Below are 27,245 nucleotides of genomic sequence, written 5' to 3' on the forward strand. Positions count from 1 at the left end.
CTACTTACCACGTTTCATCGGCTCGTATGCAAATGCATTGTTGTAATGCCTTTTAAATACCGTTTATAGTACTATATCTTATAGGATAATTTGATAATACAGTGTAATATTTTTGGAACTTATCAAATGAGCAGCTTGCAGCCCATAGTTTTGATATTTACTCTTGTTAACCTGTACTTCTGGCCCACCATGGCCTCTGATCTAGTTGGTCTTAAACTCAGTTTATAGAATCTAATTGTAGAATATTTTCCGACCAACCGACACGTTGATGACGCAAAATTCGTTCATTTTGCCTCGTTTACAATACATATTTTTCTAGTAAGAAATTATAATCCTTAGTTACAATAGCACGGTAAAGTAACCGTATGTTGCTGTCGGTACGTGTGCGGTTTTTTGATCCAGGTCAATCCGAAAGCATCCCCCCTCCTTTTGTCTGGATCAAATGCTCCCCCCATCCAGATCAAATGCTCCCCCCGTCCGGACCAAATGCTAAAAGAGTCCGGGTCGATCGAAGGAATCCCCCGCGGAGCAGGTACGGAAGCCACTTACCTGCTCCGGACGGTCCGGAGCCCCCGGACGTCGGCCCGCTGACGCGGACGCCTGCTGGGGGGCGGCAGACGAGGGCGGCGTGGCACCGAGTCGGCGGGCGCCTGGTATCGCTCTACCGGCCGCCTCACTCGCCGGTCGGAGACCGGCGCGAACTGCGGCAGTGGCGGCGGTACCGTGCACTGACGCGGACGCAGTGTCACGGCGCCCCCGTCCCCAACGCCCCCGGCAACAGGACGCCGGGCGACAGGGCGGGCAATGTGGTCCGGGGCCCCGGTGTCGTCCTGGTCGACGTCCTCCGGTGGTGGTGGTGGTGGTGGCGACGGAGAGGGGGACGTCGGCCGCTGCACGCGGCGCTTCCTGCGGGAGACGTTGCTGGAGGCCGGGGAGGATGGGGCGGGGGAGGAGGTGGTGCTGGAGTCCCGGCGCCAGGTGCGGAGTGCCAGGAGAGGGTCCACCGAGGAGGACGATGACACCCCGTCTGAATCTGCGAGAGAGAAAGAAAATTGTCAAAATCGAAAACCAAGTTGTTATTGAAGAAAAAAGTCAAAAAAAAAATATATTTATTACATACTAGCCAACCTTCGAAGAAAAAAAAAAACAGATTCCACTAGAGGTATATAGGTTATTCACCAGCGACATATCTTCACAACAGAATTGTTAATTTTACTTTTAAATAACATGAATACTAAATTTAAAGCGAAATGGGGATTTTTGGCAGATGTAAGCTAATTGGTAGTAGCAAGAAAAACATACTGCAAAGGAAAAACCAAATAATAACTAGTGAACTTGCTTAAAGTTCTGTACATTCCCCAGTCTCTTCCAGAAACGTATCTACCAAAATTTAATTTCTAAAATCCGAAAAAAAAAATCCAATATATAATGAAAATAATATACATATGAATTAGGTATAGGATAGCACGTTTTAAAATAACTTCAATCTTTCAAAATAATTGAATTATTTTCAAGATGCAAAAAGATTGAAATCTGATGCAGTTTTCGACAAAGCACGTGCTTCATTAAACATGCGATGTGGAAAGCTTCCAAAAAAATTAATATTTACTAACGAAGTTATTAATTGGAAAAATTCTTTTTCCCTGATATTGGTAGACTAGAAAGGGGTGCCATCTATTAAGAAAGTGAAACCTTTTAATGATTGAGTGAAAAAACGGGAGAAAATCTTAAAACACGGGAAATCGGGAGAGGGAAGCAAAAAATGGGAGTCTCCCGTTAAAAACAGAATTGGCAAATATGTTTATTCAATGTGAAAAATTAAGTATAAATACACATGAGACAGTGAGAAGCAAAGGGATGCAAGTGGCAAAATTAAAATTTCGGAGATAACCACTACACATGGTAGGTGAACCTAGTACCTCTCCAAGAGATGGTACTTGTAACCCTGGTAGTCAGGGTTGGCAAGGTAAAAACCATGATTTTCACTGTCCTGGTGCAGAAATGTCCAAAACCATGTTTTTAGAAAAATTGCATTCTGTGATAAAACACATTCAACTTATTTACGCAGCCGATTTTAATCTAGTTACATAGAAGTTGGCTTGGGTTTATCAATAGATCTATTTCAAATAAATCTAAAGAAGTTCTTCTGCCCTTATATAGAAGTTTGGTAAGACCCCATTTGGAGTATGCTGTTCAGTTTTGGTCTCCTTATCTTAAGAAAGACATTAATGTATTGGAAAGGGTTCAAAGGCGGGCTACGAGGCTAATAAGTGGACTTTCCCACTTAGATTATGATTCCAGGCTTAGAAGGCTAAAAATGTACAATTAGCAATCATCAATAATTAAAGTGATCTATAATTATCAGGGCCGGATTTGGAAGTGTGGAGGCCCCGGGGCAACGAAGGACTGGAGGCCCCAATTCAGGGTTCGAAAGCTAAAAATGTACAGTCTTGAGCAAAGAAGAGACCGAGGGGACATGATTCAGCTGTTTAAATTTATTAAAACGAAAGATGTTACGGGGCTGAAGTTTAGCACTGAAAACAGGACAAGGGGTCATTGTTTTAAGCTATTTAAATCTCAGGCTAACATGGATATTAGGAAAAATTATTATTTTAGCAGGGTAGTGGAACCTCGGAACAGCTTACCGGAAGAGGTGGTAATGAGCAAAGGAGTAGACAGTTTTAAGAGGGCCATTGATCTTCACTGGGGATTGTAAATTGACTAGGACCAGTCTAGCTGGGCCCAGAGTCTGTTGCTGGTCGTCACTTTTGTATTTTGTATTTGTATTTGTAATTAATTACTGTCTAACCACGGATTGTATGGAAAGGCAAACATCCGGTTTAGAGGCGGAAATGGAAGCATCTATTAGTTTTCAGGGATGTCAGATTTTCCAGATGTATGTTGTCGAGCGGTTTGAAGGCGAGGGTGTTTCGTATTTCATTGAAAACTAATGATGTAAGCACATAGATGTTTTATTACTTTACGGAGTTACAGCAACACACAAGTACACGGAAGCGCGAAAACAGAACAACAGAATAGCCACGCACTCAGATAGCCTTAGCATACATCAACACAGAGCGGGGCGCTGTCTAGCGGCCAAAGCTCCCGCGACATATGTTAGCCTCTAAATTAAGCAGAGTCTCATTCAAATGAGCGGAATACGCGCATAAAATTTTTATTTTTCCCAGGTGGAGTCGCCTTAACTGGATGTTTGCCAATTCCATACAATCCGTGGTCAAACAGTATAATTATCTTTTTCATTATATTCTGAGTAAGAATATAATGAAAATTACAATTCTGTATCAGATGTTGTTGTCTATTTCATGCTTCATGTTTTCAAATAAACTCCATAGAAATATGACAGAAAGTTTGTGTGAGTTGGCAGGGAGGCTCGGAAGTTAAATTTTTGGGAGGGAGGAAATTTTCAATCTGCGGAATGGAACTTCAAGTTTTGCACTTTGATAAACTACGAGTATAATCGCATACGTAAAATCGGGTATTTAAAATTTGCAATGTTGCTATTATGTCTCTAAATACCGAATAAAGAATTTTATGGCGGCCATAGAGGCCTTGTCTTAGTAACCTCTTCATAAGCAGATGAAAATATCCAGAAAAACGAAACTTTGGTATCAGGCACCCTGGTTCCTGACACACCTCGAAACATTAATCCCAAAAGTTAAATTCCATTTTCATTCTTATTTTAAATTTTAAAATTTCATAAAGTTTGTTCTTTCGAAATTTGAAAAATAATTACCGCATTGTTTCAAATGTGACACCAATCAAAAATCCATAAAAGACTGCCACAGATGAGGTTTGTTCTCCGTATCAAACATCGAAACTTTGTAAATTAGAGCAGGAGTTAAACACTTTTTTTTTTATTAGAGGAAGATGATTTTTAAAAAAGAATCAGTTTGAAGTATAGATGTGATTTATTTATTTTTTGCTATCCATTGAAAGATTTTGAAAAAGCTTTCTACTGCATTAAATGGTAAAAACCACTCATCGAAACATAAATATTCCAAAGCTCATACGTACCTTATCTGTATAAGGTTCTTCATGAAGATAAACCTTCTCAGCAACAAGCTTCTTGTTCACTTTCATAATGAGGGTTGGCGATGGTGGGCGAGAATCATGAATTAACGCCTGCAAGCTGCCTTTCCTTTGCTTCACCCTCCTGTACACGTGCCTCCCAGGAGAATCCTCAGCTTCGGTGGCAGGATCGCTGACGACGTCGTCGTATTCACAAAGATTCCTTCTCGTGTTCTTTTCAGTTCGTGAGAAAGATGCCCAACCATACACGTACGTGCCTCTGTCTTGGCATGATTCCGATGATATGTGACGATATTTGGCGAAACTTGAGCTGAAGGCATTCAGTTCAGAGAACAAGTCTTTACTGGGATTTATTCCTACTGTGCTTGTTACGAATTTTCCTCGGTGATCCTGGAGATGACTTAGTGCCCGTTGACGACCAAACGAAGGGAACATTTAAAGAACTGGTCAAATCTTCATCCTGCTTCCGCAACGTTTCAACAACGCAGGGAATGCTGTTAAATTCAATAGATTCGTGCTCCTCGGGTGCAGTGTCTTGGTTTGGAAGAATATTGTAATTGCTAAGGTCTTTAACATCATTCGTGTCATCTGTGCAGTATTTGACATCCACTGCTGTTGTCATATCGTCCATTGTTGTTGCTGTTGACTTCGTCGATGACTCCGCGCTGAAGTCGAGGTTATTCATCATGACTGTCGAATCCTGTCCTTCCCTGGAATGAATACCACTCTCAGAATGACTAGTGTCCTGATCCTCAAGGTCTACCATAAATTGTCCATTACTTAAAGCTCTTTGAGAAGAATCCCGATGGATCAAGTTTTCGTGACTTGCATAACAGCCTGAATCCCGAGGAGATTGCTTTACCTGCATCTCATCGTCTTCAATTTCATCTGCAATGGAAACAAACAATGTAATTCCTCTATGGGAAGATTATTAATTTCATTAAAGATCACTGTTTCACGCTTATGCCTCTTATTCTTCCCCTTTGAAGAAGTAAAGAAAATATGTATATCAGACTCTGAAAAATTGGCCTGCTGCAAGTCAAGAATTTCATTGTTATTTTTCAGGTGTGAGAAAAAGATCTCACAAATCTTCGTCGAGTTCAATTGAATATATAGGCGACAATAATTGAACTATATGGGGGGGGGGGGGGGGGTCGTGATAAATTTTGAGTCAAAAGCGAGATTTAATTAAAATTTAGATATTGAATCCAGGACACGCTGGGATTTTTTTAAAACATAAGTAATGTTGTTGTTCATTGTTTGGTGACAAGGTCTAGCAGAGTCGGATCTAGTAGTTTTGCCGCCCCAGGCGATATTGACAAAGACCACCCCCTCGTCTTAATAACATAGTATATATATTTTAAATCATCAAGCATACCCCCACATATTGCCATCTTTAAGTTTTCTGCCCTTAGCGGCAGAATTTAAGGTCACCTACCTCAGGAGTCAGGCCTCAGGTCTAGATATTACGTTTCTGGGCATATATAGATCTTCAAGGTATACAATTAGGACAATCGCTTTCCGAATGCGGCTCGAAGCTCAAAGGTCATTTATGTTCCAGAAGAAGCTGTAGACAACTCATCCAAATATTACACCAATCAAAAACTTGCCAAATGATAGTGTGTCTAATTTTTAATAAAACCCTATTGTTCAAAGTGACCCACATTTTGAAAATACATGTGGTTCATGCAGGAATCATCACGACACCACCCAGGTAGCACATTTTGTTTACGTTATAAAATGGTTATAAACGATGTAAAATGGTTGTCGACGTTATGAAACCATTTTAAAACGTTTATGAAACGTTAAAACGTATTCTGGGAATCTGACTGATCGAGTGTTTGAAGGCCTGGAAGAGTACTTTGAAGTACCCATGCTCACTATGGGGCACACAGTTAGAAATCGCTCTGCCGCTCTATTCTCCCGAACTCATTTTTTTATAAAGTATATTTTCAACTCCAGAGTTCGAATACGCTACCTTGCAGTGATTAACAATACTAAAGAAAAAGGTAAAACAACTATTCCACGTTTTTTCTTTGGAGGTAAATTACAGGCTTCAGACAGTTTGTGATGTAATGTAATTTCAGAAGAATAGAAAAGAAAGCTTCCAACAAGCACGATGAAAAATTACAGCCATTCACTAAGCGTCAAAGCAAGTTATAAGTTACGGCATTTGTTTGTTTTACCTTTTTCATCCGCCATTAGACAGTGGCTACAGCGCCCCCTATAGTTTATTGGAGTTGCGAATTGATTTCATATTAACTCAATAATTGTCACTATGTATGAACTTGTTTCTCACTAAAGTCAATGGGTATATTCGAACAGACTAAGCGATTAACTGATTGGTTGATTTGATGACGTCAGTGGTGAGTGTCTATAGAATGTTTTCACGTACGATCGGCTAACGGGTAGTTCTATTAGAACATGACTGCTTAGTCAGTTTAGTTTGCCGGTTTTTCTATTTGAACATAACCAATCAGTTTTTTAATGGCTGCCTAAAGTATTCTACATTTTATGATTTACTGTAAGTTAGTTGCATGTGGTTTATTTTACGATTAATGTAAAGAATATTTGCTGTTTCGTTTTAAAGTTTCGTTTCGCATCTTTTCATATATAGAAAGTGTAAAGTAACGTAAAGTTGATCATGCTTAGAATTTTAAATTGATTCGCAACTGCAGAGCTCGAATACGCTACCTTGCAGTGATTAACAATACTAAAGAAAAAGGTAAAACAACCATTCCACGTTTTTTCTTTGGAGGTAAATTACAGGCTTCAGACAGTTTGTGATGTAATGTAATTTCAGAAGAATAGAAAAGAAAGCTTCCAACAAGCACGATGAAAAATTACAGCCATTCACTAAGCGTCAAAGCAATAGTTATAAGTAACGGCATGGGTTTGTTTTACCTTTTCCATCCGCCATTAGACAGTGGCTACAGCGCCCCCTATAGTTTATTGGAGTTGCGAATTGATTTCATATTAACTCAATAATTGTCACTATGTATGAACTTGTTTCTCACTAAAGTCAATGGGTATATTCGAACAGACTAAGCGATTAACTGATTGGTTGATTTGATGACGTCAGTGGTGAGTGTCTATAGAATGTTTTCACGTACGATCGGCTAACGGGTAGTTCTATTAGAACATGACTGCTTAGTCAGTTTAGTTTGCCGGTTTTTCTATTTGAACATAACCAATCAGTTTTTTAATGGCTGCCTAAAGTATTCTACATTTTATGATTTACTGTAAGTTAGTTGCATGTGGTTTATTTTACGATTAATGTAAAGAATATTTGCTGTTTCGTTTTAAAGTTTCGTTTCGCATCTTTTCATATATAGAAAGTGTAAAGTAACGTAAAGTTGATCATGCTTAGAATTTTAAATTGATTCGCAACTGCAGAGCTCGAATACGCTACCTTGCAGTGATTAACAATACTAAAGAAAAAGGTAAAACAACCATTCCACGTTTTTTCTTTGGAGGTAAATTACAGGCTTCAGACAGTTTGTGATGTAATGTAATTTCAGAAGAATAGAAAAGAAAGCTTCCAACAAGCACGATGAAAAATTACAGCCATTCACTAAGCGTCAAAGCAATAGTTATAAGTAACGGCATGGGTTTGTTTTACCTTTTCCATCCGCCATTAGACAGTGGCTACAGCGCCCCCTATAGTTTATTGGAGTTGCGAATTGATTTCATATTAACTCAATAATTGTCACTATGTATGAACTTGTTTCTCACTAAAGTCAATGGGTATATTCGAACAGACTAAGCGATTAACTGATTGGTTGATTTGATGACGTCAGTGGTGAGTGTCTATAGAATGTTTTCACGTACGATCGGCTAACGGGTAGTTCTATTAGAACATGACTGCTTAGTCAGTTTAGTTTGCCGGTTTTTCTATTTGAACATAACCAATCAGTTTTTTAATGGCTGCCTAAAGTATTCTACATTTTATGATTTACTGTAAGTTAGTTGCATGTGGTTTATTTTACGATTAATGTAAAGAATATTTGCTGTTTCGTTTTAAAGTTTCGTTTCGCATCTTTTCATATATAGAAAGTGTAAAGTAACGTAAAGTTGATCATGCTTAGAATTTTAAATTGATTCGCAACTGCAGAGCTCGAATACGCTACCTTGCAGTGATTAACAATACTAAAGAAAAAGGTAAAACAACCATTCCACGTTTTTTCTTTGGAGGTAAATTACAGGCTTCAGACAGTTTGTGATGTAATGTAATTTCAGAAGAATAGAAAAGAAAGCTTCCAACAAGCACGATGAAAAATTACAGCCATTCACTAAGCGTCAAAGCAATAGTTATAAGTAACGGCATGGGTTTGTTTTACCTTTTCCATCCGCCATTAGACAGTGGCTACAGCGCCCCCTATAGTTTATTGGAGTTGCGAATTGATTTCATATTAACTCAATAATTGTCACTATGTATGAACTTGTTTCTCACTAAAGTCAATGGGTATATTCGAACAGACTAAGCGATTAACTGATTGGTTGATTTGATGACGTCAGTGGTGAGTGTCTATAGAATGTTTTCACGTACGATCGGCTAACGGGTAGTTCTATTAGAACATGACTGCTTAGTCAGTTTAGTTTGCCGGTTTTTCTATTTGAACATAACCAATCAGTTTTTTAATGGCTGCCTAAAGTATTCTACATTTTATGATTTACTGTAAGTTAGTTGCATGTGGTTTATTTTACGATTAATGTAAAGAATATTTGCTGTTTCGTTTTAAAGTTTCGTTTCGCATCTTTTCATATATAGAAAGTGTAAAGTAACGTAAAGTTGATCATGCTTAGAATTTTAAATTGATTCGCAACTGCAGAGCTCGAATACGCTACCTTGCAGTGATTAACAATACTAAAGAAAAAGGTAAAACAACCATTCCACGTTTTTTCTTTGGAGGTAAATTACAGGCTTCAGACAGTTTGTGATGTAATGTAATTTCAGAAGAATAGAAAAGAAAGCTTCCAACAAGCACGATGAAAAATTACAGCCATTCACTAAGCGTCAAAGCAATAGTTATAAGTAACGGCATGGGTTTGTTTTACCTTTTCCATCCGCCATTAGACAGTGGCTACAGCGCCCCCTATAGTTTATTGGAGTTGCGAATTGATTTCATATTAACTCAATAATTGTCACTATGTATGAACTTGTTTCTCACTAAAGTCAATGGGTATATTCGAACAGACTAAGCGATTAACTGATTGGTTGATTTGATGACGTCAGTGGTGAGTGTCTATAGAATGTTTTCACGTACGATCGGCTAACGGGTAGTTCTATTAGAACATGACTGCTTAGTCAGTTTAGTTTGCCGGTTTTTCTATTTGAACATAACCAATCAGTTTTTTAATGGCTGCCTAAAGTATTCTACATTTTATGATTTACTGTAAGTTAGTTGCATGTGGTTTATTTTACGATTAATGTAAAGAATATTTGCTGTTTCGTTTTAAAGTTTCGTTTCGCATCTTTTCATATATAGAAAGTGTAAAGTAACGTAAAGTTGATCATGCTTAGAATTTTAAATTGATTCGCAACTGCAGAGCTCGAATACGCTACCTTGCAGTGATTAACAATACTAAAGAAAAAGGTAAAACAACCATTCCACGTTTTTTCTTTGGAGGTAAATTACAGGCTTCAGACAGTTTGTGATGTAATGTAATTTCAGAAGAATAGAAAAGAAAGCTTCCAACAAGCACGATGAAAAATTACAGCCATTCACTAAGCGTCAAAGCAATAGTTATAAGTAACGGCATGGGTTTGTTTTACCTTTTCCATCCGCCATTAGACAGTGGCTACAGCGCCCCCTATAGTTTATTGGAGTTGCGAATTGATTTCATATTAACTCAATAATTGTCACTATGTATGAACTTGTTTCTCACTAAAGTCAATGGGTATATTCGAACAGACTAAGCGATTAACTGATTGGTTGATTTGATGACGTCAGTGGTGAGTGTCTATAGAATGTTTTCACGTACGATCGGCTAACGGGTAGTTCTATTAGAACATGACTGCTTAGTCAGTTTAGTTTGCCGGTTTTTCTATTTGAACATAACCAATCAGTTTTTTAATGGCTGCCTAAAGTATTCTACATTTTATGATTTACTGTAAGTTAGTTGCATGTGGTTTATTTTACGATTAATGTAAAGAATATTTGCTGTTTCGTTTTAAAGTTTCGTTTCGCATCTTTTCATATATAGAAAGTGTAAAGTAACGTAAAGTTGATCATGCTTAGAATTTTAAATTGATTCGCAACTGCAGAGCTCGAATACGCTACCTTGCAGTGATTAACAATACTAAAGAAAAAGGTAAAACAACCATTCCACGTTTTTTCTTTGGAGGTAAATTACAGGCTTCAGACAGTTTGTGATGTAATGTAATTTCAGAAGAATAGAAAAGAAAGCTTCCAACAAGCACGATGAAAAATTACAGCCATTCACTAAGCGTCAAAGCAATAGTTATAAGTAACGGCATGGGTTTGTTTTACCTTTTCCATCCGCCATTAGACAGTGGCTACAGCGCCCCCTATAGTTTATTGGAGTTGCGAATTGATTTCATATTAACTCAATAATTGTCACTATGTATGAACTTGTTTCTCACTAAAGTCAATGGGTATATTCGAACAGACTAAGCGATTAACTGATTGGTTGATTTGATGACGTCAGTGGTGAGTGTCTATAGAATGTTTTCACGTACGATCGGCTAACGGGTAGTTCTATTAGAACATGACTGCTTAGTCAGTTTAGTTTGCCGGTTTTTCTATTTGAACATAACCAATCAGTTTTTTAATGGCTGCCTAAAGTATTCTACATTTTATGATTTACTGTAAGTTAGTTGCATGTGGTTTATTTTACGATTAATGTAAAGAATATTTGCTGTTTCGTTTTAAAGTTTCGTTTCGCATCTTTTCATATATAGAAAGTGTAAAGTAACGTAAAGTTGATCATGCTTAGAATTTTAAATTGATTCGCAACTGCAGAGCTCGAATACGCTACCTTGCAGTGATTAACAATACTAAAGAAAAAGGTAAAACAACCATTCCACGTTTTTTCTTTGGAGGTAAATTACAGGCTTCAGACAGTTTGTGATGTAATGTAATTTCAGAAGAATAGAAAAGAAAGCTTCCAACAAGCACGATGAAAAATTACAGCCATTCACTAAGCGTCAAAGCAATAGTTATAAGTAACGGCATGGGTTTGTTTTACCTTTTCCATCCGCCATTAGACAGTGGCTACAGCGCCCCCTATAGTTTATTGGAGTTGCGAATTGATTTCATATTAACTCAATAATTGTCACTATGTATGAACTTGTTTCTCACTAAAGTCAATGGGTATATTCGAACAGACTAAGCGATTAACTGATTGGTTGATTTGATGACGTCAGTGGTGAGTGTCTATAGAATGTTTTCACGTACGATCGGCTAACGGGTAGTTCTATTAGAACATGACTGCTTAGTCAGTTTAGTTTGCCGGTTTTTCTATTTGAACATAACCAATCAGTTTTTTAATGGCTGCCTAAAGTATTCTACATTTTATGATTTACTGTAAGTTAGTTGCATGTGGTTTATTTTACGATTAATGTAAAGAATATTTGCTGTTTCGTTTTAAAGTTTCGTTTCGCATCTTTTCATATATAGAAAGTGTAAAGTAACGTAAAGTTGATCATGCTTAGAATTTTAAATTGATTCGCAACTGCAGAGCTCGAATACGCTACCTTGCAGTGATTAACAATACTAAAGAAAAAGGTAAAACAACCATTCCACGTTTTTTCTTTGGAGGTAAATTACAGGCTTCAGACAGTTTGTGATGTAATGTAATTTCAGAAGAATAGAAAAGAAAGCTTCCAACAAGCACGATGAAAAATTACAGCCATTCACTAAGCGTCAAAGCAAGTTATAAGTTACGGCATTTGTTTGTTTTACCTTTTTCATCCGCCATTAGACAGTGGCTACAGCGCCCCCTATAGTTTATTGGAGTTGCGAATTGATTTCATATTAACTCAATAATTGTCACTATGTATGAACTTGTTTCTCACTAAAGTCAATGGGTATATTCGAACAGACTAAGCGATTAACTGATTGGTTGATTTGATGACGTCAGTGGTGAGTGTCTATAGAATGTTTTCACGTACGATCGGCTAACGGGTAGTTCTATTAGAACATGACTGCTTAGTCAGTTTAGTTTGCCGGTTTTTCTATTTGAACATAACCAATCAGTTTTTTAATGGCTGCCTAAAGTATTCTACATTTTATGATTTACTGTAAGTTAGTTGCATGTGGTTTATTTTACGATTAATGTAAAGAATATTTGCTGTTTCGTTTTAAAGTTTCGTTTCGCATCTTTTCATATATAGAAAGTGTAAAGTAACGTAAAGTTGATCATGCTTAGAATTTTAAATTGATTCGCAACTGCAGAGCTCGAATACGCTACCTTGCAGTGATTAACAATACTAAAGAAAAAGGTAAAACAACCATTCCACGTTTTTTCTTTGGAGGTAAATTACAGGCTTCAGACAGTTTGTGATGTAATGTAATTTCAGAAGAATAGAAAAGAAAGCTTCCAACAAGCACGATGAAAAATTACAGCCATTCACTAAGCGTCAAAGCAATAGTTATAAGTAACGGCATGGGTTTGTTTTACCTTTTCCATCCGCCATTAGACAGTGGCTACAGCGCCCCCTATAGTTTATTGGAGTTGCGAATTGATTTCATATTAACTCAATAATTGTCACTATGTATGAACTTGTTTCTCACTAAAGTCAATGGGTATATTCGAACAGACTAAGCGATTAACTGATTGGTTGATTTGATGACGTCAGTGGTGAGTGTCTATAGAATGTTTTCACGTACGATCGGCTAACGGGTAGTTCTATTAGAACATGACTGCTTAGTCAGTTTAGTTTGCCGGTTTTTCTATTTGAACATAACCAATCAGTTTTTTAATGGCTGCCTAAAGTATTCTACATTTTATGATTTACTGTAAGTTAGTTGCATGTGGTTTATTTTACGATTAATGTAAAGAATATTTGCTGTTTCGTTTTAAAGTTTCGTTTCGCATCTTTTCATATATAGAAAGTGTAAAGTAACGTAAAGTTGATCATGCTTAGAATTTTAAATTGATTCGCAACTGCAGAGCTCGAATACGCTACCTTGCAGTGATTAACAATACTAAAGAAAAAGGTAAAACAACCATTCCACGTTTTTTCTTTGGAGGTAAATTACAGGCTTCAGACAGTTTGTGATGTAATGTAATTTCAGAAGAATAGAAAAGAAAGCTTCCAACAAGCACGATGAAAAATTACAGCCATTCACTAAGCGTCAAAGCAATAGTTATAAGTAACGGCATGGGTTTGTTTTACCTTTTCCATCCGCCATTAGACAGTGGCTACAGCGCCCCCTATAGTTTATTGGAGTTGCGAATTGATTTCATATTAACTCAATAATTGTCACTATGTATGAACTTGTTTCTCACTAAAGTCAATGGGTATATTCGAACAGACTAAGCGATTAACTGATTGGTTGATTTGATGACGTCAGTGGTGAGTGTCTATAGAATGTTTTCACGTACGATCGGCTAACGGGTAGTTCTATTAGAACATGACTGCTTAGTCAGTTTAGTTTGCCGGTTTTTCTATTTGAACATAACCAATCAGTTTTTTAATGGCTGCCTAAAGTATTCTACATTTTATGATTTACTGTAAGTTAGTTGCATGTGGTTTATTTTACGATTAATGTAAAGAATATTTGCTGTTTCGTTTTAAAGTTTCGTTTCGCATCTTTTCATATATAGAAAGTGTAAAGTAACGTAAAGTTGATCATGCTTAGAATTTTAAATTGATTCGCAACTGCAGAGCTCGAATACGCTACCTTGCAGTGATTAACAATACTAAAGAAAAAGGTAAAACAACCATTCCACGTTTTTTCTTTGGAGGTAAATTACAGGCTTCAGACAGTTTGTGATGTAATGTAATTTCAGAAGAATAGAAAAGAAAGCTTCCAACAAGCACGATGAAAAATTACAGCCATTCACTAAGCGTCAAAGCAATAGTTATAAGTAACGGCATGGGTTTGTTTTACCTTTTCCATCCGCCATTAGACAGTGGCTACAGCGCCCCCTATAGTTTATTGGAGTTGCGAATTGATTTCATATTAACTCAATAATTGTCACTATGTATGAACTTGTTTCTCACTAAAGTCAATGGGTATATTCGAACAGACTAAGCGATTAACTGATTGGTTGATTTGATGACGTCAGTGGTGAGTGTCTATAGAATGTTTTCACGTACGATCGGCTAACGGGTAGTTCTATTAGAACATGACTGCTTAGTCAGTTTAGTTTGCCGGTTTTTCTATTTGAACATAACCAATCAGTTTTTTAATGGCTGCCTAAAGTATTCTACATTTTATGATTTACTGTAAGTTAGTTGCATGTGGTTTATTTTACGATTAATGTAAAGAATATTTGCTGTTTCGTTTTAAAGTTTCGTTTCGCATCTTTTCATATATAGAAAGTGTAAAGTAACGTAAAGTTGATCATGCTTAGAATTTTAAATTGATTCGCAACTGCAGAGCTCGAATACGCTACCTTGCAGTGATTAACAATACTAAAGAAAAAGGTAAAACAACCATTCCACGTTTTTTCTTTGGAGGTAAATTACAGGCTTCAGACAGTTTGTGATGTAATGTAATTTCAGAAGAATAGAAAAGAAAGCTTCCAACAAGCACGATGAAAAATTACAGCCATTCACTAAGCGTCAAAGCAATAGTTATAAGTAACGGCATGGGTTTGTTTTACCTTTTCCATCCGCCATTAGACAGTGGCTACAGCGCCCCCTATAGTTTATTGGAGTTGCGAATTGATTTCATATTAACTCAATAATTGTCACTATGTATGAACTTGTTTCTCACTAAAGTCAATGGGTATATTCGAACAGACTAAGCGATTAACTGATTGGTTGATTTGATGACGTCAGTGGTGAGTGTCTATAGAATGTTTTCACGTACGATCGGCTAACGGGTAGTTCTATTAGAACATGACTGCTTAGTCAGTTTAGTTTGCCGGTTTTTCTATTTGAACATAACCAATCAGTTTTTTAATGGCTGCCTAAAGTATTCTACATTTTATGATTTACTGTAAGTTAGTTGCATGTGGTTTATTTTACGATTAATGTAAAGAATATTTGCTGTTTCGTTTTAAAGTTTCGTTTCGCATCTTTTCATATATAGAAAGTGTAAAGTAACGTAAAGTTGATCATGCTTAGAATTTTAAATTGATTCGCAACTGCAGAGCTCGAATACGCTACCTTGCAGTGATTAACAATACTAAAGAAAAAGGTAAAACAACCATTCCACGTTTTTTCTTTGGAGGTAAATTACAGGCTTCAGACAGTTTGTGATGTAATGTAATTTCAGAAGAATAGAAAAGAAAGCTTCCAACAAGCACGATGAAAAATTACAGCCATTCACTAAGCGTCAAAGCAATAGTTATAAGTAATGGCATGGGTTTGTTTTACATTTTCCATCCGCCATTAGACAGTGGCTGCAGCGCCCCCTATAGTTTATTGGAGTTGCGAATAGCCAGATGAAGTGAATTCCAAAAATGCATAGCAAGATTGCAGAAGAAATTGAGAGGGAAGGCTGAAAACAAGTTCTCTGAAGTGCCGGATAAAACGAGCTGATGTGTGCATCACATGACTTCCTTTTACTCCAATTTAATGTCATTTCCCCATTATTGGCAGTTTTAATGTCATTCAACAGTTTTCTCTCTAAATATCAACAACAGTGGACAAATTGAAACGGAATTAAATAGAAAAAAAATCGCCAAATTTGTAGCCAAGGTGGCGACAAAACTTGGCGACCAAAAGACTGGTGATATATCGCCAAGTTGCCGACAAATTATAACACAACTTGAGTTAACATCGAAATCAACAATGATTTCCCCTCAAAAAGGGGCAAAAGACCCCCTTAGGAACATCAAAATGCAACCAAAAGAGAAGGTGCACAACTATACCCCACTAGGAGTTTACGTACCAAATTTCAACTTTCTAGGACATACCGTTTTTGAGTTATGCGAAATACATACAGACATACGCATATACATACGTACATACAGACGTCACGAGAAAATTCATTGTAATTAACTCGGGAATCGCTGAAATGGATATTTCGCGTGTTTATACGTTCTTAGGCACTATTCCACGTGTGGTCGAGTCGAAAAAAAAAAAAAAACTCAATATTCATTCGGGGGTGAGAAAATGGAAATTAAGGTCGATTTTTGAGTGAAAACCTTTTCGCGAATACACTACTTCCTTTTTTGTAAAAGGAAGTAAAAATAAAAATCGAGACTACAGGGAAAAGATACTCGTCCAAAAAATAAATCGAAAAGGCATCAAGGGTCTATTTTAAGCTATTCGTCGAAACCCGATACCCAAACATTAGTAATATACTTTTAAATTAACATTAAGGTAACATGGAGGAAAAGTTAGAGTATATATGTACGGGTAAAAATGTATGGCTAACAAAAAAAAAATACATTTTACATTTCTTTTCTTCCTCTTTGAAATGATTTTGAACATGCCTGGAAGGGGAAAAAATGCTTTTTATAAATTCAGATGTCTGTCGTATCTATTTTCATGAGGCAATAACTGCCATTCGGCAACACTAGAGGCCAATGCTTGGACATAGAAGTTTAGAAAAGAATTCTGATAACCCATTTCATTTTCGAAATGGCCATGTCATTCTTCCGAAAGTGTAAACTATGAAACATCTATAAATATAAATTTAAAAGAGTATGCGCTGAAAAATAATATTTATTTTGAAGTTTTTTTGCGTTTTAATCGCATGTGTGCTATATTTTGAAAGACTACATAGTAGAAAAGTTTTTGAAACATTATTTATTTAAACCACTAACGAAAATGTTCTCTTTGATACATTTTTTGCAAAAACATGTCACAAATTTGTCTATAATGCACTTTAAACTAGAACAATACGTTGTTCTCAATGATGTATTTGGGGGGGGGGACGAGAGCGGTCGTCCCCCAAACTGTATTTGCCTTTTCACCGTAAAAATAACGCAGTTTCAAATCACTTTTTCTTTTGGTAAGTCCCCCAAACACCAAGATGAGTTCCCTCAAACCTGGCCCGGATCATCAAATTTTGGGCATCCATTAAAAAAATGTCCAGGGCTCTCAATAACTAACTTTTTAAACGAGTGATTCTGTTAATGGTCAAGTCATTTCAAATTTTATTCTGTGATGCACCAAAATTCATATGGAACCAAAATTCGCGTGGATTTTTGTTTTTTTAAACTGGTCAAAACAATTTTTTAGAAAATACTTCGACCAGTTTTCACAACATTTCTGGTTAATTTTGTGAATGCTTTGAATCCTTTCCTTGAATTTCATGTTACTGCTCTATTAACCATTGTTAATTTTTAGGTGTTGTGTGCATTTTAAACAAGTTGAGATACAATACATGAACTTCAATCTTTAATTCAAGTTAAATTATTGTTTTCACTTTTCAACTTTTTGAAACTGATGTGACTTATATTAAGATATATTAAAACTTTGAGGATGTATCATACTTTCTGAACATATAGATCATCTACTCAGAGTAACAGCATCTAATCCCAGGAAATAATACTAAGACATCTTACTGTTGCTCTGAGGCGACAATATATATATATATATATATATATATATATATATGCTCCTGGTGTGTAATTTCTTTTTTAAAAATTCGTTGATATTCTAAAGTAATATGTGTTAAGTTTCGTTTCTTTTTCAAATGTTTTTTAAAACATAAAATGAATTTGAACTTTTAAAATTTGAGTCTTGATGTATTTATTTATTTTTTAAAGACTTCTTTATTTCTTGGACCAAGCCATTTGTTATTAACATTTTGTACATTAATGGCAAAGTTAAAGGTTCGAGAATTAGATTTTTTTTTAATTTACTGCTATTCTGTCCAAGACCAATACAAAGATTTTAAAGCTTACCTTCAACATCTACGTCTTGTAACATTTCTACAGCTCTTAATAGCTTAGAAGAATGATCTGGATTTGTTATGCCTAGGTTATCTAAATCCACTTTTTCAATTTCCTTAAAAGTATCTAGTTCGTCATAGCCATTGAGGATCAAAACATTGGTGTATTCCTAAAAGAAAACAAAACCCCAGATTAAAATGCATTTAAGAGAAAATACTGTATAAATATTGCAAACTGTATTAAACTGTATTTATATTGCAAATCAGTAAAGTACTTTGAAATAAGTCTGAGTAAATAGCTAATAATCAAAATATAGGAAAAGATTAGTGATTTATGAAGAAATTCATAAAACATTTATTAGATTTACATACCTTGAAAAGTTTTGTAAATTCCATTTAAAAAAAAAAAAAAAACCTCTTACTCATAAAGTAAAGAAATTAAAAAAAAAAACACCAAGCAACTGTGACGGTTTTAATGACCGTGTTTGAGCAGATCATGAAATTCAGTGAAACAGGCGATTCTCAGAATGAATGTTTTAGTACATCAATTTCGAAACATTTCTAGAGGGGAATACCTGAACAGCCACCCTCTCCCTATCTTTACTGCCTGAAATAACGCCATTAAGATTTCAATTTTGAAACATTTCAGAGGGAGATCCCTAACCAGAGGCGACGATTGGGACTGAAAAGGGAAGGGGGGGGGGCAAAAAAAAAGGACTACTGAAAACCAATTGATGTAAATCTAACAGCTTAACTCTTAAGATTTTGATGAATTATGTACACAATAACTTTCTCTGAAAAAACAAACAGATTGTGTACAAAGTATAAACAAATAATTATGATCTGAAAATTTTGACACTTCTGCTTTCTTTATAATTTCTAGTTTTGGTTCCTTAATTGGAAAACAAAATAAAGAAATGAACCGTAAAAAGTGGAGGGGCGGTTGCCCCCCCCCCGACCCCCCGAATCGCCTCCACTGTCCCTAACCGTCCCTTACTACTTAACGTTTCCAAAGATAAACCGAAACTGCGTTTTTAAATTTCCAATACCCTCCAGGGGTGAATCCTCGAAATCATAGATAACCAAAAATTTATTTCCGTTATTAAAAATCAGGAGGGAGCCTCTTTTTTTTCCCCTTTTCTCCATCACTATCAAATACGTTCTGAATTGTGCTTCAGTGTCTAAATACTTCGGGAAAGACGACTCTAGTCTTCCCAATTCCCTTAGTGTCATCAAAGATAGCTTAAGGCGTATTTAAAACTTTAATTTCAGTTTTCCTGAGTAGTTCCTATCCCTGAACGTCAAAGATAGCTCAAAACTTCAAGTTAAGAAATGTTCCGAAGGGAACAATAACCTCCCCTATTCCCTATCTGTACCAAAAAATTGCAATATTTTACTTCAATTTTGAAAATTTCTTATAGGCAGCCCCCTTTTCGCAATACCCCCGAAACGTTGACCAAAAAAAGTGCTTTTACACCTTTAATTTCTAAAAATTTCCCGGGGACTTTCACCTATATCCCCTATTTCCGTTCTTCCTCTGACGCAATCGGACGTTTTACAATTAGTGTTTAAGGCTTGTAACTTTTAGTATCCATTTTTCTTCAAAATAATAAGTTGCACATAAAGAACTTCTGAGTAAAATTTATATTAGTTTTTATAAATTCTTCCCTTGTCTACATTTAAAAATAAATAAGTAAATGAATAAAATTTTATAAGGAATCTTGAAGAAAGATAAATGGGCGACAGAACCAAGTCGCCCAACCAAGTCTGATGATCGTGCCAGATCATTGCTCCAAAAATGTTGTGAAGGAGGGGGGGGGGGGCTAAGCTTGGTTATATTGGCTACCGCCAAAATAAAAACTGGTGGAAAAAAATCGGGTGGAGAAAAATATAAAATTTTACACGTTTTAAACAACAAGACAAAATTACTTCAAGACCAAGCTGCTTTAAAAGTTCATCTAAAGTTTCTGGTTTCTTGGAGTTGTTGATCCAGTCGTTTTGAATCTTCCTACGTCTGTGCTTGGCTTTTCTCTCTTCCTCGATCTCCTGCGCATTGATGAACTTGAAATGTCCAACTTTTCCCTGGGCCATGCCAACCCAGATGCCTGTCTTATGTTTGGCAATTATGTCTATAATGTCTCCTTTCTGAAACACAATTGAAATATAACAAAGTACGTCAAATTAAACGCATGCAAGATATAATTTATGAGGGGAAATGAATATTTGCAATGGTCTACCAAACACAGTAATAGTATAGTGAAATATATTACCGGATGAAGATAATACTTCAAGAACATTTTAAGCAAAAACAGAGTATTGAATACTTTGAAAAGTGTTTAATGTCTAATTGTATATTTTACAAAAAAAAATTATTCTGACGTCAAAAACTGCTTGCTCAAAGGTTGGTGAAAACGAGCTGATGTGCGCATCACATGACTTCCTTTTACGTTAATTTAATGATTATAGTACCTTGTATTTGGAGTAAGCAAATAAACACTTAACAAATTTTCACCCCATGTTTGTTGCGAACCGAAGAGAGAGAAAAAAAAAAACGTTTCCCTTAAATTAATTTTTCCTAATAATGGCAATTTTAATGTCATATAATGGTTTAATGTTTAACTCTCTATATATGGCCAATAGCGGAAAAATTGAAACCAGATTTTTAAAAAAAAACGCTAAATTTGTCGCCAGGTTGGCGACAAAACTTGACGACCAGAAGCTTGGCGATATATCGCCAAGTGTTTGTCAAATTATAACACCGCTTGAGTTTGCATTGAAATAAACAAAGATTTCCCCCCAAAAAGGTGTAAAAGACCCCCTTTGAAACATCCGAATGCAACCAAAAAGAGAGGCGCAAAACTAGATCCCACAAGGAGTCTACGTACCAAATTTCAACTTTCTAGGACACACCGTTCTTATGTTATGCCACAGACATACGCACATTCACACATACATACGTACGTACATACAGACGTCACGAGAAAACACGTTGTAATTAACTCGGGAATCGCTGAAATGGATATTTCGCGTGTCTATACGCTCTTAGGCACTTATCCACGTGTGGTCAAGTCGAAAAAAAAAAAAACTCAACATTCATTCGAGTGTGAGCAAATTGGAAATTAAGGTCGATTTTTGACTGAAATTTTTTTTCGCCAATGCTTCCTTTTTTGTAAAAGGAAGTAAAAAACGTTTTATCAAATTTCTGAGGATTAAAGTTAATTCGAGTTAAATGAATCATATTCTAAATCATTATATTATGACATGCAATAAATTAACGGAAATAATTAATCTAACGGAAATATTTATCTAAAGAAATATGGAGAGCACGAGTATATTTGCTGAAAGCGGTATAAATGTCTCAAGGTCTTTCAGAGAATCAACGCAGATTCCCACATTTCAGCATCTCCTTTACCAAAATCATGATGATTGATAACTAACTTCATTTGCTTGTTTCGCAAAAGAAAATATTTTATTTAAATTTTTAGTGAAGAAAAATACTTTGAGTAACTATAATGCTTAAGTAATATGCTCAAAACATATTCATGTTTGTTTCAACTTCAAAAAGAAAAGAAGTTATTCTATCAGAGCAATGCAAAAAAAGAGGTAAAGCTTTTCACCATTATTGGTTTTCATAATTTTGCAACACTTTTATGTCATTTTCCTTTGTGTATAGCTGAAATGTGTGTACTACTGAAGGTTGTGAAACGCACTCATGGTCAATGCATTGAGAATGGCGCGAGACGAACACAAGCAAATATTCTACAATCAAGGGCAGGCTGAACTTTTCCGAGGTCGTTGAAATATTTCTAGAATACCAGTTGCATTCGGCAGCTAGTAGTTGTGTAGTTTCAAACCATCATCAAAATTCCAAGTTATTTACGTTCACTAAGTGGATGATTTCAAAAAGTAAAATTTAAAAGCTTCATTTTATGTATTACTAGTGGTACCCGCACAGCTTTGCCCGTAATAGAAAATTAAAAGGTCTTTTAGTTCGCCTGTAACTTTACAAATAATGTATGGTGAATTAGCTCGCCAACTGGCTTGTGCCTGTGTTACGGTTCCACGTTATGATAATTTCATAATTTACTCGTCCATCTTATGAAAATTTTGTTCTTAAAATTCGAATAGAAAAAGAACCACATCGAATTTTTGAAAAATCGCTTCGAGGTGCACACCCCACGCTACAAACTAACTTTGTGCCAAATTTCATGAAAATCGGCCGAACGGTCTAGTCGCTATGCACGTCACAGAGATCCTGACAAACAGAGGGACATTCAGCTTTATTATTATTAGTAAAGATTATTTCTTTTTTTAAAAAGGAAAAAAAAGTAAAAAAAAAAATGAATGGTCGGATGGAACAGCTTTGAATGTATCTTTTTTAATTGGTTTTCTCCGCTGAAATAATGTTGGTTGGTTCGTTAAAAAACGAATTTGGGTTTATCTTTATCCTTTGGTGGGGAACGTTTATTACAGTGGATTAACGCTGGATACGATAGTTTCTAGGCAGCTTTTTAAAATTTAATTGCGCTCTCAGAAAAAATGCTATCCTGTAATTTTTTTTTTTTTTTTTTTTTGAGCAATTACGATTGCTTATTGCTTTTAACCTCACGATGCTGCTCCTATAGCGAAAGCCGTCTCCATATTCTACACACATGCGCATGCATACACAACCACACACACGCACACACCTACACATATGCACAAACACATTCATACCAGGGTTCATACTCAATTTGGATAAAAAAATTCCATGACTTTTCCAAGACTTTTTCATGACTTCATAAAAATTTTCATGACCTTGTTATACGAAGAGAATAATACTATTTTATGTCAAATTTGCCAATTTTTTCGGAAATGGGCATTAGAAAAACTTTTACATGAGTGCCATTACCTCATAGGAGACCTTACTCGTGACTGAGAAAATATCAGTGCATACTACTGAAAGTAATAAATTATTCTTATTTGTCTTCATCACATAAAGTCAAGTAAAATAAAAATATAATGAATGCGATACACCGATGTTTAAATGTCTAATAATTATTTATTAAATAGGGCAGAATAGTAATGAATGGGATAAAAATTGAATAAGTTTAAAATAATAAATATACTTCATAAACATAGCCCTTTGATGTCAATAGTGCATCTGATCACTCATGTAACTGGACAGCACATTCATTCATTAAAATAAAGCAACTTTTTGCAATTAATTCATTTTTCCAAACCAGATATTTCAGCTGGCTAAAAGGATCAGTTTTGCGAGCTACATGTTGGGTACTACTGTTTTAGACTATTAGAATTCCCCTTTTTCCATGTTCTATTTCCTGACTAAAGTCTTCATTTTTAAACCTTCAACATATCAAGAGACATTCCGATAAATTTCATAATGAACTTTTTACAAGTAGTCAAAACGGACTCGGATGCAACTGAATTACACTTTTTGAGGGGGCGTGGCAAAATCAGGATTTCCATCACCCGTACGAACCCTGTCATACACAAACACATACACACACAAACACATATACATACACACAACTACCCACACATTCATGCCTGCACACAGACACAAACACATATTATGCCTACACACAGATACACATACCCCCTCACACACAAACACACATACCCCCCCTCACACAAACACCTACATACACACACTCGTGATTGCGAAAAACATAATTTGAATTCAAGATGTCAAAGTTCAAATTTATTTTTAAATAAAATCCAACGCAGTTCCAGCCGACCAGTCTATTTCCATCGTTCCTATGTTAGCGTATTTATGTCAAAAGTTTAAAATTGAAATGAAAACAGAGTAAATAAATTTTTTGAGAATTAGTTTTCAAACTAGTATCTAATTGATAAAAAACATTGCCCCTCCCCTCCTGTTTTCCAAAATCTTTGCAGTTTAAATACGCTCTTTACAGTTTATGTATTGCAGTCAATAATTTTTATGCATAATTCTGTTAAAATAATTAAAAGAAAAATCATATGTTAAACTTTTATTTTTTCTTTCCTGGGACGACATTTGTAATTCTCAGTTCTAAGCCCGAAAAAGTGAAGAGAAGTTCCCTACGAAACATAGTCATTTTCGTTCTTTAATTGTCCTTTGTTCTCAGGTTTCATTGAACACATTTTCTCATCTTGTTTACAACCTTGTATTCACTTTAGACTTAAAACAGTTGAACTAGATCAGTTGTGCCCAACCGATGATGGCCAGTGGGCCTCATCCGGTCAGAAATACTGACCAATGTGGTCCGCTGGCTTGTTCAACTTTACAAAACGAAAATCAGGGTCTGTCACAATATCACAAATTTGGATACAAGTACTTAAATATTGGTTTATGAAGAACAGATACAAACTTGACTTTAATTAAATAAACATCTAGTAATGATAGCACCTATTGGTTTAATTTTTTTCCCTTGATGTTTTTTCATTTTGCTAAGCCCGCTACAATCATTTTAATATGAGGGGAGTTATAAATGGAACTGAAACGAGTTGTCTTGGTACTGTTGTGAATTTCCTTGCATTACTCTACTAACTGTTACATGAAGAAGGTTCTACGTAAATATCTTCAAAGAATATTTTGGAGAAATATCAAATACTCATTAATTAAACCTCATTAATATCGATATTTGAGCATTACAAACATAGCAATGAGTATGAATTTATTAAGATAACACCCCTTTAGCTTTAGCACACTTTTGACCTGTTTAAGAGTTTCAGACACTTTTGGACAGTAAAAAACACCTGTCCCGTCCTAAATCAGTTTCGGGTAGTCCAAAATCCAACCCTTAGATAAAACACTGATCTTGTTTTTAGTTCTAGTAGGAAAAACTCAATAATAAACTTCTTGGTGCGCTTTTAGACTTCATACGATGGGCTTGATAATAAGTTTCAATAACTGTGGCGTTTACATTTTCTCATTACCAATGTGGCCCCCCACTGCCATAGGGATTCAAAAATACGTGATTCATGTTTTACACAGTTCTGTGACAGACAAAGGCCCCCACCCCCAAACACGTAAATCCTCTACATTTTCTCCAGAAGTTTCCTTGTTGTAACTTTTTTGAGGGTTTTGACTGATGTTTTTTGAAAAGTAATCAAAACTTCTAGGGGTTCAGAGATGACTATAAGCTGGCTAAAGTAGTAATTATAGTCTTACGAGTTGTAAATAATCATGCAGTGGTGGATACAAAGGGAAAGTTATGACCCCCCCCCCCCAAACCATTCACAATAGTATCCATCCACCACTGGGTTTAAATACTGTATGAATAAAATGTGAACAATTCCAGTTGGTTTTTCAATTCATTGATTTTTTTTTTGAAAGTAAATTTTTGATATTTATTCTTTCATTGCTTACAAAATTTATTTTCCAACATTTATGCCTATTAGAAGCTCTATTCCTGACCGATTTCGTTGAGATAGGCGCTTTTATTGACATCCAAGCATTTCAAGAATTTGTTCGTGCCCAGAACCGTAGGTTCAATGGGGTGGGGGGGGGGGGGGTGATTTCAAAAATTTAAGGTTACCGTTTTGTTAAAATTTTAGGACGATTTTGAGGATAACTTAAATGTAATTTGTTAGCTTGATTTTTGTAGTGGGTGATCAAACGTTTCCAATTCAATCTTCGAGACGACAATAGAACCCATTCAATCGCTTCTTCTTCAAAACGGTGGCACGTTACGAAGTAGAAATGTTTCATTTTATGATTAAAATATCAGATCCTTATCCCCTCAACTTTTGCTCAGCTGTTTTTATTTTCTTCGCTATTTCATTCTTACTTTTTTTTTGCAGGAAAGAAATGACTGCAAGAGTTATGAAGTATAGACGAAACTAACAGCTTTATATTGAGCATATGTTTTCGGGATTGTTCTTTCAACAGAATCAAAACGAAAACCAGAGACAGATACAGTAGAAGACCGTTATAACGCCGACCTGTATAACGCAATTCTCTATAAACCTCACTATTTTTCACAAGTAAACAATAGGTTTTGAAGTTTAAAAAATCCCTCTTTTTGGCTTTGCAAACATAAAAATTGATAGGCAAATTAAATTTTGAAAGTTTTTCATCTTTCCATCTTATTTCAAAGCTTTTAAATTGAAAATTAGTATTCATAGTAAACAGAAAATACCAGATGGCTCTGAAAAATGCAGCTGTTATGCAAACCATGAAGCTAGCTGAAGTGCAGGATAATTCACTTTCTTTTAATTGTGAAACATTTATTTGTGAATGACTAATTATAATGTTAGTGCTTTAATTCTCATTGCAGATAAAACTCATACTAAAGTGCTAATATATAGATATATTCTGAATATTAGTTTCAAAATTTGTGAAATGATCTATATAACGCAAAAACCTGTATAAGGCAAAAGCTCTGGTCCCAAGGTGTGCGTTATAATGGTCTTCTATTGTATTAGTTACTGAAAACGGAAGAGTCGACTCAACTTACCGGGAACGGGGGACTGCCTCGCCCTCTCAGCATTGTCCAGACGTTCCCTCAACTCCACATTGGCCTGCAGCAGCCTTTCAATCTCTGTCGAGAAAAAAGAAAACGTTATAAGACCTCTCCGAGATCGTACAGAATACTTTTCACACGTTCAGGTCAAGTTCTATCAGTTAAAGCACAGGAATAGGCCCACGTGCATGATTCGAAAATATCATGATACAGTAAAACCTGTGTAAGTTGACCACTTGCAGTGCAGCACTTTGGTGGTCAACTTAGACAGGTGGTCAAATTATAGAGGGTAATAATGAAAATCTCTTTTTTTTTTGTCATTTCTTGTCCCACATTCATTTTCAACTAATTGGAATACTTTAAACTCACTTTCATTGTTTAACATTACTTTAAAACAGTAAGAAAAATGTTGTTTAAATATTTTTAGAGATTATTTATCCGAATGACTCGTAAAGTATCATACAAATTTAAATTTCTGTGAATCGACCAAAAAAAAAATGCTCCAAAATAACTAGAAAATCTTATAAAGAAATAATTTTCATTCTCAAAAAAAAAAAAATCTTCTGCTCCCCGAATTTTGCAGCATGCTGGATAATGCGGGGTAATACGGTAATCCGAAAGAAAAGGAAGAAAAACGAGAGTGAGATCCACTTACGCTGGTCCCTGGAGGCCACTTGCTCCTGGAGGTCCCTGATCTGGGACTCGTAGCCCTCCAAACGGCTCGAAGGGACTTTGCAGATGGGATCTGAGGGAC

At 35.8% G+C, this 27,245-nt stretch overlaps 1 protein-coding gene across 1 annotated transcript; it reads right to left on the reverse strand.

Annotated features, from left to right (window-relative positions):
• Positions 1-549: 549 nt before the first annotated feature.
• Positions 550-27,245, reverse strand: LOC129232539 (uncharacterized; the record flags this gene model as incomplete). Its single annotated transcript, XM_054866675.1, is given in 8 exon segments — positions 550-1,033; positions 4,032-4,396; positions 4,398-4,938; positions 18,052-18,208; positions 19,968-20,183; positions 24,566-24,573; positions 26,486-26,569; positions 27,147-27,245. Coding segments are annotated over 8 exon segments (1,954 nt in total), but the record flags the coding sequence as incomplete, so codon positions are not given.

Source organism: Uloborus diversus, unplaced genomic scaffold (genome assembly GCF_026930045.1).
Source record: "Uloborus diversus isolate 005 unplaced genomic scaffold, Udiv.v.3.1 scaffold_1250, whole genome shotgun sequence".
In the NCBI taxonomy this organism is placed as follows: Eukaryota; Metazoa; Arthropoda; class Arachnida; order Araneae; family Uloboridae; genus Uloborus; species Uloborus diversus.